This window comes from Scyliorhinus torazame, chromosome 6 (genome assembly GCF_047496885.1).
Source record: "Scyliorhinus torazame isolate Kashiwa2021f chromosome 6, sScyTor2.1, whole genome shotgun sequence".
Taxonomy (NCBI): domain Eukaryota; kingdom Metazoa; phylum Chordata; class Chondrichthyes; order Carcharhiniformes; family Scyliorhinidae; genus Scyliorhinus; species Scyliorhinus torazame.
The window spans coordinates 255565004-255580794 of NC_092712.1; the positions used below are offsets into that span (position 1 = coordinate 255565004).

A 15791-nucleotide genomic window follows, 5' to 3' on the forward strand; every position below is an offset into this window, starting at 1 on the left:
TTGGCGTCCACGTTCAACAATGAAATGGGTCTATAGGACCCGCACTGCAACGGATCTTTATCCCTCTTCAAAATTAACGATATCGTCGCCTCCGACATCGTCGGGGGTAGAGTCCCCCCTTTCCTGGCCTCATTGAACGTCCTCACCATCAACGGGGCCAACAAGTCCACATATTTTCTGTAATACTCCACCGGGAACCCGTCTGGTCCTGGGGCCTTCCCTGCTTGCATGCTTCTCAGTCCCTTAATAACCTCGTCCACCCCAATCGGTGCCCCCAGGCCTACCACCCCCCGCTCCTCCACTTTCGGGAACCTCAATTGGTCCAGGAACTGCCGCATCCCCTCCTCTCCCTCTGGGGGTTGAGACCTATACAGTTCCTCATAGAAGGTCTTGAACACCTCATTTATCTTTCCTGCCCTTCGCACCGTGTCTCCCCTTTCGTCTCTAATTCCTCCTATTTCCCTCGCTGCTGCCCTCTTTCGCAATTGATGAGCCAACAGGCGACTCGCCTTTTCCCCATATTCATACCTCCTCCCCTGTGCCTTCCTCCACAGTACCTCCGCCTTGCTACTGCGTGTTCTTGATAAGTATGTACCGGTCAGGCAGGGAGGAAGGCGTCGAGCGAGGGAACCGTGGTTTACCAAAGAAGTGGAATCTCTTGTTAAGAGGAAGAAGGAGGCCTATGTGAAGATGAGGTGTGAAGTTTCAGTTGGGGCGATGGATAGTTACAAGGTAGCGAGGAAGGATCGAAAGAGAGAGCTAAGACGAGCAAGGAGGGGACATGAGAAGTATTTGGCAGGTAGGATCAAGGAAAACCCAAAAGCTTTCTATAGGTATGTCAGGAATAAGCGAATGACTAGGGAAAGAGTAGGACCAGTCAAGGACAGGGATGGGAAGTTGTGTGTGGAGTCTGAAGAGATAGGCGAGATACTAAATGAATATTTTTCGTCAGTATTCACTCAGGAAAAAGATAATGTTGTGGAGGAGAATGCTGAGCCCCAGGCTAATAGAATAGATGGCATTGAGGTACGTAGGGAAGAGGTGTTGGCAATTCTGGACAGGCTGAAAATTGATAAGTCCCCGGGCCCTGACGGGATTTATCCTCGGATTCTCTGGGAGGCCAGGGAAGAGATTGCTGGGCCTTTGGCTTTGATTTTTATGTCATCATTGGCTACAGGAATAGTGCCAGAGGACTGGAGGTTAGCAAATGTGGTCCCTTTGTTCAAAAAGGGGAGTAGAGACAACCCTGGCAACTATAGACCGGTGAGCCTCACGTCTGTTGTGGGTAAAGTCTTGGAGGGGATTATAAGAGACAAGATTTATAATCATCTAGATAGGAATAATATGATCAGGGATAGTCAGCATGGCTTTGTGAAGGGTAGGTCATGCCTCACAAACCTTATCGAGTTCTTTGAGAAGGTGACTGAACAGGTAGACGAGGGTAGAGCAGTTGATGTGGTGTATATGGATTTCAGCAAAGCGTTTGATAAGGTTCCCCACGGTAGGCTATTACAGAAAATACGGAGGCTGGGGATTGAGGGTGATTTAGAGATGTGGATCAGAAATTGGCTAGCTGAAAGAAGACAGAGGGTGGTGGTTGATGGGAAATGTTCAGAATGGAGTTCAGTTACAAGTGGAGTACCACAAGGATCTGTTCTGGGGCCGTTGCTGTTTGTCATTTTTATCAATGACCTAGAGGAAGGCGCAGAAGGGTTGGTGAGTAAATTTGCAGACGATACTAAAGTCGGTGGTGTTGTCGATAGTGTGGAAGGATGTAGCAGGTTACAGAGGGATATAGATAAGCTGCAGAGCTGGGCTGAGAGGTGGCAAATGGAGTTTAATGTAGAGAGGTGTGAGGTGATTCACTTTGGAAGGAATAACAGGAATGCGGAATATTTGGCTAATGGAAAAGTTCTTGAAAGTGTGGATGAGCAGAGGGATCTAGGTGTCCATATACATAGATCCCTGAAAGTTGCCACCCAGGTTGATAGGGTTGTGAAGAAGGCCTATGGAGTGTTGGCTTTTATTGGTAGAGGGATTGAGTTCCGGAGTCAGGAGGTCATGTTGCAGCTGTACAGAACTCTGGTACGGCCGCATTTGGAGTATTGCGTACAGTCCTGGTCACCGCATTATAGGAAGGACGTGGAGGCTTTGGAGCGGATGCAGAGGAGATTTACCAGGATGTTGCCTGGTATGGAGGGAAAATCTTATGAGGAAAGGCTGATGGGCTTGAGGTTGTTTTCGTTGGAGAGAAGAAGGTTAAGAGGAGACTTAATAGAGGCATACAAAATGATCAGGGGGTTGGATAGGGTGGACAGTGAGAGCCTTCTCCCGCAGATGGAAATGGCTGGCACGAGGGGACATAGCTTTAAACTGAGGGGTAATAGATATAGGACAGAGGTCAGAGGTAGGTTCTTTACGCAAAGAGTAGTGAGGCCGTGGAATGCCCTACCTGCTACAGTAGTGAACTCGCCAACATTGAGGGCATTTAAAAGTTTATTGGATAAACTTATGGATGATAATGGTATAGTGTAGGTTAGATGGCTTTTGTTTCGGTGCAACATTGTGGGCTGAAGGGCCTGTACTGCGCTGTATTGTTCTCTGTTCTATGTTTCGGCACCTCCCGTTTTAACGGACATTTGGGCTCTTATCGGGAGCCCCAGCGGCAATTTTCGAAGGCTAAACCCACTGTGAGGTGACATAGAAGGGAGTCCCCCCGGATGTTAATGGACAGAAGAGATAATAGTGGCCAGATTGCGGAGGATCCTCTAGAGCAGCGGCAAAGAAGGGAAGTGAGAGGCAAGATGGCGGCGGAGGGAGGCCAGTTGGTATGGGGCCTGGAACAGCAGGAGTTCCTCCGGCGATGTGTGGAGGAGCTCAAGAAGGAGGTGCTGGCGCCGATGCTGCAGGCGATTGAGGGGTTAAAGGAGGCGCAGAAGACACAAGAGATGGAGCTCCGTGGAGTGAAGGCAAAAGCTGCCGAAAATGAGGACGAGATACAGGGCTTGGTGGTGAAGACAGAGACGCAGGAGGCACTGCATAAGAGGTGTATGGAGAGACTGGAAGCCTAGGAAAATAGCTCGAGGAGGAAGAACTTAAGAATCTTGGGTCTTCCAGAAGGGACAGAGGGAGCGGACGTTGGGGCGTATGTGAGCACGATGCTCCATACCTTAATGGGAGCTCGGGCCCCCTGGAAGTGGAGGGAGCGTATCGAGTCCTCGTGAGAAGACCAAAGGCAGGAGAAATACCTCGAGCAATAGTGGTGAGGTTCCACCGCTACAAGGACAGGGAGATGGTCCTGAGATGGGCGAAAAAGACACGGAGCAGCAGGTGGGAGAACGCGGTGATCCGGGTGTATCAGGATTGGAGTGCGGAGGTGGCGAGAAGGAGGGAGAGTTTCAATCGGGCCAAGGCGGTGCTCCACAAGAGGAAAGTGTAGTTCGGAATGTTGCAGCCGGCAAAAATGTCACGATAGTGACATTTAAGGGGCATCTTGACAAATACATGAATAGGATGGGAATAGAGGGATACGGACCCAGGAAGTGTAGAAGATTGTAGTTTAGTCAGGCAGCATGGTCGGCACGGGCTTGGAGGGCCGAAGGGCCTGTTCCTGTGCTGTACATTTCTTTGTTCTTTGGCAAGACTGTGGGTTACACACCAAGGTAAACACCACTACTTCGAGACGGCAGAAGAGGCATGGACATTTATTGAAGAGGAGAAGTTGGACTAGATTGGAGAAAGTGTGTTTGAAATGAAGTAGTGAGGTGGTGGCAAGGGACTGTGAATCAGATGGGGGAAAATTTTCTTTCCCCTCGAAGGAGGGGACACGAAGAAATGTGGGGAAGGGGAGGGGGAAGGAGAGAGGGAGCTGCGCCATCAGGGGCTTTGTTCCCGCGCTATGGAAATTGTAGCAGGAAAAGGGGGCGCAGGAAGGAGGGGGGCCTCACATAATGGGAGGCTAAGGATAAACGGGGGAAGCCGAGGTCAGCCAGAGTTTGCTTACTTCCGGAAGCAATATGGGGGGAGCGACTAAGCTAGAGAGGGATCTAGCGGGGTGGGGGGGGGTTAACTGGGTTGCTGCTGCTAAGGGGAAGGGGGAGGCTGCTGCTAAGGAGAAGGGGGAGGCTGCTGCTAAGGGGAAGGGGGAGCTGTTACGGGATGGGATGGTCGGGACGGGAGGGAGCCGTCGAGGGGATAAGCGGTTGCGTGGGAACCGGGTGAGGAGCTGGTCTAAAAAAGGGGACGGCTAGTCGACAAGGGGGGGGGGGGGTGTAAAGAGCCCCCCAACCCGGTTGATCACGTGGAACGTGAGAGGGTTGAATGGGCCGATTAAGAGGGCAAGGGTACTTGCGCACCTAAAGAAGCTAAAGGCAGACGTGGTCATGCTTCAGGAGACGCACCTGAAACTGGCGGATCAGGTCAGATTAAGAAAAGGATGGGTGGGACAGGTATTCCACTTGGGCTTGGATGCGAAAAATAGAGGGGTGGCAATACTGGTGGGGAAACGGGTATTGTTTGAGGCGAAGACCACAGTGGTGGACAGTGGGGGTAGATACGTGATGGTGAGTGGCAGATTGCAAGGTGAGGCGGTGGTGCTGGTGGATGTATATGCCCCGAACTGGGATGACGCGAACTTTATGAAGCGTATGTTGGGGCGCATCCCGGACCTGGAGATGGGAAAGTTGGTAATGGGTGGGGGGGAACTTCAACCCTGGACCCAGGGCTGGAACGGTCCAGATCTAGGACCGTGAGGAGGCCGGCAGCGGCCAAGGTGCTTAAGGGCTTTATGGAGCAGATGGGAGGAGTGAATCCCTGGAGATTTACTAGCCCAAAGAGTAAAGAGTTTTCCTTCTTCTCCCATGTCCACAAAGTGTACTCCCGGATAGACTTCTTTGTCCTGGGAAGAGTGCTGATCCCGAACGTGGCAGGAACGGAGTATTCGGTTATAGCCATTTCAGATCATGCCCTACATTGGGTAGATCTGGAAGTAAGAGAGGAAATGGAACAGCGCCCACTCTGGAGATTAGATATGGGACTGTTGGCGGACGAGGGGGTATGTGTAAGGGTGAGGGGATGTATTGAAAGGTACCTAGAGATTAATGATGACGGAGAGGTCCAGGTGGGAGTGGTCTGGGAGGCGCTGAAGGCGGTGGTTAGAGGGGAGCTGATCTCCATAAGGGCCCATAAGGGGAAACAAGAGGGTAAAGAAAGGGAGAGATTGTTGAGGGAGATTTTGAGGGTGGATAGGCACTATGCGGAGGCTCCAGATGAAGGGCTATACAGGGAAAGACGGAGATTGCACACGGACTTTGACTTGTTGACCACGGGTAAGGCGGAGGCACAATGGAGGAAGGCACAGGGAGTGCAGTATGAATATGGAGAGAAGGCGAGCCGGCTGCTGGCCCAACAACTTAGGAAGAGGGGGGCGGTGAGAGAGATCGGAGGGGTTAGAGACGAGGAGGGAAAGATGGAACGGGGAGCAGAGAGGGTGAACGGGGTGTTTAAGGTATTTTACGAGAGGCTATACAAGGCTCAACCCCTGGAAGGGAAAGAGGGAATGATGCGTTTCCTAGACCAGCTGGAGTTCCCGAAGGTTGAGGAACAGGAGATGACAGGACTGGGAGCGCAGATTGAGGTGGTAAAAGGAATTGGGAACTGCAGGCAGGGAAGGCCCCGGGACCGGATGGGTTCCCGGTGGAGTTCTATAGGAAATACGTGGACCTGCTGGCCCCACTTCTGACGAGAACCTTTAATGAGGCTAGGGAAAGGGGGACACTAACCCCGACGATGTCGGAGGCGACGATATCGCTGATCCTGAAAAGAGACAAAGACCCGCTGCAGTGCGGGTCATACAGGCCTATTTCCCTCTTGAACGTAGATGCCAAGCTTTTGGCCAAGGTGATGGCGACGAGGATAGAGGACTGTGTCCCTGGGGTGGTGCATGATGATCAAACGGGGTTTGTTAAAGGGAGGCAATTGAATGCTAATATACGGAGGCTGCTGAGGGTGATGATGATGCCCCCACCGGAGGGGGGTGATGATGATGCCCCCACCGGAGGGGGAGGCAGAGATAGTGTTGGCAATGGATGCAGAGAAAGCATTTGATAGAGTGGAGTGGGACCACCTGTGGGAAGTACTGAGGAGATTTGGATTTGAAGAGGGATTCATTAGATGGGTTCAGCTCCTGTACAGGGCCCCGGTGGCAAGTGTGATTACAAATAGGCAACGATCTGACCACTTCCGACTATGTAGGGGTACAAGACAGGGATGTCCCCTGTCCCCGTTACTGTTTGCGTTGGCAATTGAGCCACTGGCCATAGCGCTGAGGGGCTCTAGGAAGTGGAGGGGGGTACTTAGAGGAGGAGAAGAGCATCGGGTGTCATTATACGCGGATGATTTGTTGTTGTATGTCGCGGACCCAGTGGAGGGGATGCCTGAGATAATGCAGACACTCAGGGAGTTTGGAGAATTTTCAGGATATAAATTGAATGTGGGGAAGAGTGAACTGTTTGTGATGCACCCCGGGGAACAGGGCAGGGGAATAGACGATTTACCGTTGAGGAGGGTAACAAGGGATTTCCGGTATTTAGGGATCCAGGTGGCCAGGAACTGGGGAACCTTGCATGAGCTTAACTTGGCACGACTGGTAGAGCAGATGGAAGAGGACTTTAGGAGGTGGGACATGGCGCCCCTGTCATTGGCGGGCAGGGTGCAGGCGGTTAAAATGGTGGTCCTTCCGAGGTTTCTTTTTGTGTTCTAGTGCCTCCCTGTACTGATTACAAAGGCCTTTTTTAAGAAGGTGGACAAGAGTATTATGAGCTTTGTGTGGGCTGGAAAGACCCCAAGAGTAAAGAGGGGGTTCCTGCAGTGCAGTAGGGACAGAGGGGGACTGGCACTGCCGAGTCTAAGTGATTATTATTGGGCCGCCAACGTGTCAATGATATGTAAGCGGATGAGGGAAGGGGAAGGAGCGGCGTGGAAAAGACTGGAGATGGCGTCCTGTAGGGGAACTAGCCTAAAAGCACTGGCGACGGCGCCGTTACCATTCTCCCCGAAAAAATACACCACAAACCCAGTGGTGGTGGCAACTCTGAAAATTTGGGGGCAGTGGAGACGACAGAAGGGAGTGACGGGTGCCTCAGTGTGGTCCCCGATAAGGAACAACCATAGGTTCGTCCGGGGAAGGATAGATGGGGGATTTAAATCTTGGCAGCGAGCAGGAATTGTGAAATTGAAGGACTTGTTCTGAGACGGGATGTTCGCGAGTCTGGGAGCACTGACAGAAAAATATGGGTTGCCACCTGGGAATGCATTTTGCTATATGCAAGTGAGGGCATTTGTGAGGCAACAGGTGAGGGAATTTCCGCAGCTCCCGGCGCAAGAGATCCAGGACAGAGTGATTTCGGGGGCATGGGTGGGTGATGGTAGGGTGTCAGATATATATAGGGAAATGAGAGACGAGGGGGAGACGATGGTAGAGGAGCTGAAGGGAAAATGGGAGGAGGGGCTGTGGGCAGATGCCCTAAGTAGGGTAAACTCTTCGTCCTCGTGTGCCAGGCTCAGCCTGATACAATTCAAGGTTCTACACAGGGCGCATATGACTGGAGCAAGGCTGAGTAGATTTTTTGGAGTGAGGATAGGTGCGGGAGATGTGCGGGAAGCCCGGTGAACCACACCCACATGTTTTGGTCATGTCCGGTATTGCATGGGTTCTGGGTGGGTGTGGCAAAAGTGATTTCAAAGGTGGTGGGGGTCCGGGTCGAACCAGGCTGGGGGTTGGCTATATTTGGGGTTGCAGATGAGCCGGGAGTGCAGGAGGCGAGCGAGGCCGATGTTTTGGCCTTTGCGTCCCTAGTAGCCGGCGAAGGATTCTACTTATGTGGAAAGAAGCTAAACCCCCGGGCATGGAGGCCTGGATAAACGACATGGCAGGGTTCATAAAATTGGAACGGATAAAGTACGCACTAAGAGGTTCGGCTCAAGGGCTCACCAGGCGGTGGCAACCATTCCTCGACTATCTCGCAGAGCGATAAGGGAAAATAGGAAAGGTAGCAGCAGCAACCCAGGGGGGAGGGCTCATTTGGGTCCTCAGGGGTTTTGTGTGTGTGTTTATATATTAGTTATTTATATTAGACGTTACGAAGTTACTATTTTAGTTACTATTTCTGTTGTTTCTTATTTTGTTGTTCGCAGTTGCCGTTAGTTAGCATATTATTTATTTAAAAAACGATCAATGTATATATTACTACAAAGTTGTAAAATGGGAAATTTTTGTTTGATCGAAAAACTTTAATAAAATATATTTTTAAAAAAAGAATAGATAAGTACTTGATGGCCAGCGCAGAGCTGATGGGATGAAGGGCCTCTTTTTGGGCTGTAAAACTCCTATGACTATAACATACTCCCCAGGAGCAAGTTTCACGTTCTCACTACTCCCTGGGTAAAGAGGCTTCTTCTGAATTCCATGATTTGATTTCTTGGTGACTTTTTTTATACTGATGGCCTTTAGTTTTTCTCTTTGCCAAAAATAGAAATGCTGTGTCTACAGTATTAAATACTTTCATAATTTTAAAGAACTTGAATAAGTGATCCCCTCAGCTTTCTCTTTTCAGGAGAAAAGGGACAGAGTCTGTTAACCTGAAATTCATACTTCTTTTTTGCCCCTTCAAGTTTAGCATAACTTCTATAGTTTTCAATTCTATCCTTCTAGAAATAAATCTCAGTGCTTGGCTTATAATTTTTTTAATGAACTGAATAGACTGTATCGCTACTTCTAATGATTTGGCTACTGTGTTCCAAGATCCTTTTGCTCATGTAGCCCATAATCTGCCTCTTGTTCTGAACAAAATATTTATCTGCTAAAATTAATTTGCCAATTTTGTTCTCCTAACTTATTAATATTTTGAGGGAGGTTGAATGGCTCAGTGGAGAGCTTTCTCGCCTCTGAACTGGAAGGCCCTGGGTTCAAGCCCTATTCCAGGGCACATTGGCTATGGAAAAACTCAGCCACAGTTGGAGTTGCTGCTCATTAGGAGCAAATGCCTCAACCGGCTCTGCAGAGAATGCAGAGGGAAGCTGGAGAATTGACAGAGGGAAATACCCCACCCTTCCCTATAAGTCTCGTCTTCCCTTTTGCTGAATAGCTTCACAATGAAACACTGGATTTCCTGAAATTTCAGTGAAGAATGTGCAATATCTGTAAACAAATATTTTATGTGACCTTGTTTATTCAGGAGATAGTTTGTCTGAATGTAAACCTACTCCTGGAAGAAAAAAACGATCATGGATCAAAAAATGGATACAATAAATATGAACTGGTATACAATTTATGCCTGTACATAAAAGACTGCCCCATAGCCATAGAAATTTACAATATCAGTGCAACATGTAGTTATTTCCCATACTATGACACTACACATTGTAAATTTTTAAAAAATTCGTAAGCACAAGCAACTACTTTTTTATTTCATCTGTACAGTTCCTAAGCAAGAAATTTGAAAGGCACAATTGTTTATACAACATGTACAAAAGTGGCTGGAGCGGACAAGGAACAATAAGACATATTTTATCTAAGTTGGTCTTAGTTTACAATTGCACAAACATAATATCTACATCAAAAAAGTGTGCTTTCAGGGGAAGAGAGCTTGTTTGGTAAGAAATCATGAAGTTCATTTTTTTTTTAAAAAAAGGTCAAGCGATAGCTGCACAAAAAGCTCCTGCAAAATGTTTTATGTTGCTATCACTAGCCTGTCTTCATCATCACTGCTAACGTCGCTGTAATGCACAGTAGCTGCAGGCTTCCCTCTGTATTTTTTGGGAGAAATAGTCTGAACAGTAGATTTATTCACTGCCTCGGAATTTGTCTTTAAGTGCCCCAAGTGAGAGTTTATCACAGCCCTAGCAGTTGTTTCGTTATTGCATGCCTCTAGATAGCTGGATTTAGTGGAACATGCCTCCACTCTGTCAGTTTTATTTGGCTGTCCATGTTTCCAGTCCATAGCATCTGACAAGTCCTTCAGGCCACATGCCTGAATTTGAGGAGAAACCTGAGAGAATAGTGTGCAGGCCACTTGATCAACATCAACTCCAACAGGAAGGCTAACTGGTGTCTGTTCGGTCCTAGTTGCACAAGGTTTGCTTGTACTGTGCATTTTGATATTTATTTGACCTTCAGCCCCTGTGCAGATGGATGGTACAAGAGTAGGCATTTTGACTTTCATGATTTGCACTCCTGGAACATGGGTTTGTGGGCATGGTGTACTTTGAGTTTCTGGGTTTGAGGTCAACACTTGAATTCCAACAGCGTTAACTGAAAGATTTGAAGGGCACATTTTAGGGCCTATATTTGAACTTGTCAAACCCAAAAGATTTAATGACTCCACACCTAAAGCATTAACAGTCTGAAAATTCGAGCTGCTTGTACTCTGCAACCCAGATAGGTTTACTTGCCCCAAAGGAATACAAGGCAAAAGCTTGTTTGCCTCTGAAATACCCAAATGCTTCATGTTGCCAGCCATTTCCACAGTATCTTCGTTAAGAAGGTTAGCTGTCTGGCGAATAACATCAACATCTGGGAGGGTAAGTTGCATTGGTCTTGCCTGGATTGGTACAAGAGTGGAGTGTGCAGTTAAATCTGCAGGAACTAACTGGATACCACCCACAGGGACCATGCTGTATGGCGTCTTGGCCTGCTGTTGAGAGTGAAGAGGCAAGTGGCTGAAGAGATATAAAGGAGGCTCCATTCCCAACAATCCTTGATGTTCTACCTGCTGCCTTTGTTGCTGGCTGTCCAACTTGCATGGGCTAGACACAGGAGAAGCGGATACAACTATTCCTGCTTTATTCACGTGTAGAGGTAGGCTGATGGACAAAGGGATCTGCTGGTTAAATATTTAAAAAAACTTCAGTTAAAACTTTTAGAAAAATTGACACAAATAGTCACAGAAACCAAAGAGTAATTCTTATTCTTTTCCAGGAGTTTGTGGATGATACTGGAGCCAATCATCACTCAATCTTACATTATTTGCAGAGTGAAATATTACAAACATAGACCTCTGAATTCAAACACACCACAATTTTAGTAAATGTTTCTTTATATGTGCTCAAGTGAAACTTCTATGAATGCCTTCCACACATAACTGATACACAATTAACAAATCCTAAACCACAATTTTGCAATAATCGCTGAATTTTGAATTTATTTTCAGAGGAATCAATGGTCACTCAAGTTTGAAAAGGTATTCCAAGAAAGGACAGCAGAAAGTCCAGGCACTAGTGAACAGATAAAATTTGAAAAGGTCTTATGCTATTTCATATGAAAGGTTTGCAAAGGGATAAAATGCATAGATGACCAAGAAAGTTCCAAATATTGAACTCAATTTGCCATGTTGGAATAGGTCACTGTTAATACTCCTTGCTCTATAAAAAGGGGAGGGAGTAAAGAGAGTGTGACAGGTTTATGATGCCCAATTCCAGTTCAGCAACCAAACTGAAAAGTGTATACATGTGGATTTCACATGAAAATAGGGGGGAAGTTTCCAAAGAGATAAATTTGGAGGATGGGAGGGTGGTTAGGGAAATGGCAGCGTGCTGGTTCTCCAATGCATTCCTATCTCCTCCCACATGGTAGTGAGGTAGCAATACCGATACAGGAGGACGTTACAGTGCTGGAGAGAGAGGATGTCCTAGAGGGGACAAGGACAGAATCTACTTAGAGCCAAGAAACAATAGAGATATTACACTACTGGTGTATTCGGTAGGCCACTATCCAATAGGAAAGATATTGGAGAACAAATTTGCAAGGAAATCAAATAAAGGTGCAAGAACAATAAGTAGTTTATAATGGGAGACGTCAATTATCCTAAATAGATTGAAATAGTAATAGTGTAGAGAGGAGAATGCATTTCTGAGTGCATTCAGTATAAGTTTCTAGATCAGTATATTTCTGGAGCACTGAAGAAGGTTGGATATGGTTCTAAGGAATGATAAGAGTCAAATGAATCAAGTGTCAGGAGGAGAACCTTATCATAAGGTTTGGGTTGGAAAAGGGTAAGGAACAATCTGGAGTAAAAATAATTAACTGGGGGAGGGTCAACTGAGTTGAGAATGGATCTGGTCCAGGTAAATTGGAATCAAAGGCTGACCAGCAAAGCTGTAATAGATCAATGAACTAACTTGGGAGAGATTTTGGGCACAATTGCGGTACATTCCCAGAAGGGGGAAAGATAGGACAAACAAATCCAGAACTCCCTGGATGATAAGAGTGATGGAGAGTATTATAAAGCAGGGAAAGGTGTGTAGGTGTTAGGCGGAGAATACAGGCTGAATAAAAAAATTTTAGAGGGGTTGTAAAAAAAATAAGAGAAGTAAAAGATAGTATATGAAACAAGATTGGCAACTAACCTGGAAGAGAGCCCATAAGTCTTTGATAGGCATATAAATAGTAGAAGGGTGGTAAAAGAAAGAAACAAAAAATATTGGACAATCTCAGCAGGTCTGACAGTATCTGTGGAGAGAGAAGGGAGCTAACGTTTCAAGTCTGGGTGACAGTCTGTCAAAGCTGGAAGGAAGAATTGGACTGATTAGGAACCACAAAGGCAGTGACATGTAGAGACAAAGGAAATGTGTGAGATACTAAATCAGTACTTTTCATCTGTCTTTACCCAGGAAGATGCTGCCCAAGTCATAATGATACGGGATGCAGTTGAGATATTGGATGGGCTAAAAATTGGTAGTGAGGAGGAATTGGATAGGCTGAATGTGCTCATGTTTGATAAAGTCACCAGGGTTGATTGAGGTACATCTAAGTGTACTGAGACATGTTATGGTCACTATTCTCCTGATCTGCGACTAAGTATTCCCGCCAGCAGGAAAACCAGGGCGATTCCCGCTGGCGCTAGGAGCGACCCCGACATGCCACTTAGAAACTTTTTTGTTGCCTTAAATGGGTTTTCAGTGCCATTCAATGGCACATCAGGGTCTGTGTTCGAACTGAGGGGGACAGGACCTAATCTCGCCATTTGTAAAGGGCGCCCTGATCTCAAAAAGCTGAAGAACCCCCCCCCCCCCCGATCACCAGCAAGGTCCCCCCTCACAGGGCCTTCCCCTTCATTCCTTCCAGTTCCCTTCTTCATTCCCCCTCCCCCCTTCATTCAACCCACTTCATTCCCCCCAGTCTCCCCCTTCAGCCCCCCATTTCCTCCATCATCAACCCTCCAGTTCTTTCCTCCCCTGCCCTTATGCGCCTAGAAACGAAAAATCCCAATTTAAAGGAGGTGGTAAGAGTGCAGGTTAGCAATGTGGCGGATAGTTAACAGAAAATAAAAGTGAGGGATTGAACAGGTGAATGTCTTTATGCACCAAGGAATTATAGAAGAGTAGGGAAATCTAACATGAAAACAAATGTAAAAGCTTTGTATCTAAATGCAAGAAGCTTTCATAACAAACTTAATGAGCTATTGGCACAAATAGAAACAAAAGGTTACGACTTGGTGGCAATTACTGAAACGTGGTTACAGAAAGACCATGTCAGGGAATTGAATATCCAAGGGTACACAGTATCTTCGAAAGATAGTCTGAAAGGAAAAGGAGGTGGTGTGGCCCTGCTGGTGAGGAAAGGGATCAGTGCCGTAATGAGAAATTACATTAAGTACTGGATGTCGAATCAGTCTGGGTAGAAAGAAGAAATAACAAAGGGAAGAAATCCTTGATAGGAATAATCTATAGGTCCCCAAACAGTAGTTCTACAATGGGGCACAGTACAAACCAGGGAATATTGGGGGCTTGCAAGAAAGGTACGGCAATAATAATGGGTGATTTTAATATGCACATAGACTGTACGAATCAAATTGGCAGAGGCAGAGTTCATATAATGCATGCAAGATTGTTACCTGGAACGGTATGTTGGGGAACTAACCAGGGAGGAGACTACTCTCGATTTGGTATTCTGTAATGGAGGGATTAATTAATTAATGACCTCATAGCTAAGGATCTACTAGGGACTAGTGACCATAGTATGGTAGAATTCAAGATCCAGTTTGGGGGCAAGAAAGTGGAGTCCCACACTAGTGTTCTGGAATTAAATAAAGGAAATTACATAGGCTTGAGGGGTGGCACTGTAGTACAATGATTAGCACCATTACTTCACAGCTCCAAGGTCCGAGGTTCGATTCCCAACTTGGGTCGCTGTGCGGAGTCTGCACGTTCTCCCCGTGTCTGCGTGGGTTTCCCCCGGGTGCTCTGGTTTCCTCCCACAGTCTAAAGAAGTGCAGGATAGGTGGACTGGCCATGCTAAATTGCCCTTAGTGTCCAAAAAGGTTGGGGGGGGGTTCCTGGGTTACGGGGATAAGGTGGAGGTGTGGGCTTAGTAGGGTGCTCTTTCGAAGGGCCGGTGCAGACTCGATGGGCTGAGCTGCCTCCTTCTGCGCTGTAAATTCTATGATTTGGCCCATATAGACTGGGCAGGAAGGCTAAAAGGTAGGACAGCTGATGAGCAGTGGCAGTTGTTTAAGAAGATACTTAATTCCTCACAACTAAAATATATCCCAGTGAGGAATAAAGATGGGAAAAGGGGTAAAAAACATCCATAGCTCAACAAGGAGGTCAAGGACATCAAAGACAAAAATTAAGGTATATCATATTGCAAAGGCCAGTGGCAGGCTGGAAGATTAGGAAACTTTCAAACATTAAAAAAAGGGAAAAATAAAACGAGCCAAGGCAAATTACGGGAAAAAACTAGGACAGAATATCAAAAAGGATAGCAAAAGCTTCTACAGATACATAAAAGGGAAGAGAGTCGCTAAGGTGATTGTTAGTTCCTTGGAAGATGAAACCAGTGAGTTAATAGTGGGGAACACAAATGCCAAAGATGCAAAATCAATACTTTGCCTCATTTTTCACTGTGGAGGACAAGAGTACCATTCTTATAGGAACGGGCAATTCAGAGGTAATAGAAAGGGTGGAACTTGGAAGAATCAGCATCAATAGGAAAATGGTACTCAACAAAATCTTGGGAAGTCCCCAGGGCCTGATGGCCTACATCTTAGGGTGTTAAAGGAAGTGGCAGCAGAGATAGTGGATCCATCGGTTATGATATTCCAAAATTCCATGGACATGGGAAAGATATCAGTGGATTGGAAAAATGGTAACGTAACACCCTTATTCAGAAACTGAGGGAGGCAGAATGTGGGAAATTACATAGTTTAACATCTGTTGTTGGAAAATTGTTAGAATCAATCATCAAGGACGTGATATTAGGACATTTGCAAAACCAAAGCGCGATCCATCAGAGTCAGCGTGGTTTTATAAAGTGCAAATTATTTTTGAGTAATTTGCTTTAGTTCTTTGAAGATGTAACAAGCAAAGTGGATAATGGAGATCCTGTACATTTAAGAACATAGAACATAGACCATACAGTGCAGAAGGAGACTATTCGGCCCATCAAGTCTGTACCGACCCACATTAAGCCCTCACTTCCACCCTACCCCCGAAACCCAATAACCCCATCTAACCTTTTTGGATACTAAGCGCAATTTAGCATAGCCAATCCACCTAATTGCACGTCTTTGGACTGTGGGAGGAAACCGGAGCACCCGGAGGAAACCCACGCAGACACTGGGAAAACGTGCAGACTCTGCACAGACAGTGACCCAGCAGGGAATCAAACCCGGGACCCTGTGCTGTAAAGCCACAGTTCTATCCACTTGTGCTACTAAAGTATATCTCGACTTCCGGAAGGCGTTTGATAAGGTGCTGCACAGAATATTAATTCACAAGGGATTAGCGGTAACCTA

General features: G+C 46.7%; 1 protein-coding gene across 7 annotated transcripts in view; it reads right to left on the minus strand.

The window, feature by feature from the left end:
- Nucleotides 1-9209: 9209 nt before the first annotated feature.
- The window catches only part of LOC140425375 (zinc finger protein 40-like), a 324458-nt gene continuing 317876 nt past the window's right edge, over nt 9210-15791 (minus strand). For 6 of the 7 annotated variants that reach the window (XM_072509579.1, XM_072509575.1, XM_072509576.1 and 3 more), the window contains one exon: nt 9210-10880. In XM_072509579.1, the coding sequence (XP_072365680.1) occupies nt 9729-10880 (1152 nt within the window). In that variant the 3' untranslated portion in view covers nt 9210-9728. The remainder of the gene's footprint in view (nt 10881-15791) is intronic. The other variant, XM_072509578.1, reaches the window with a different exon arrangement.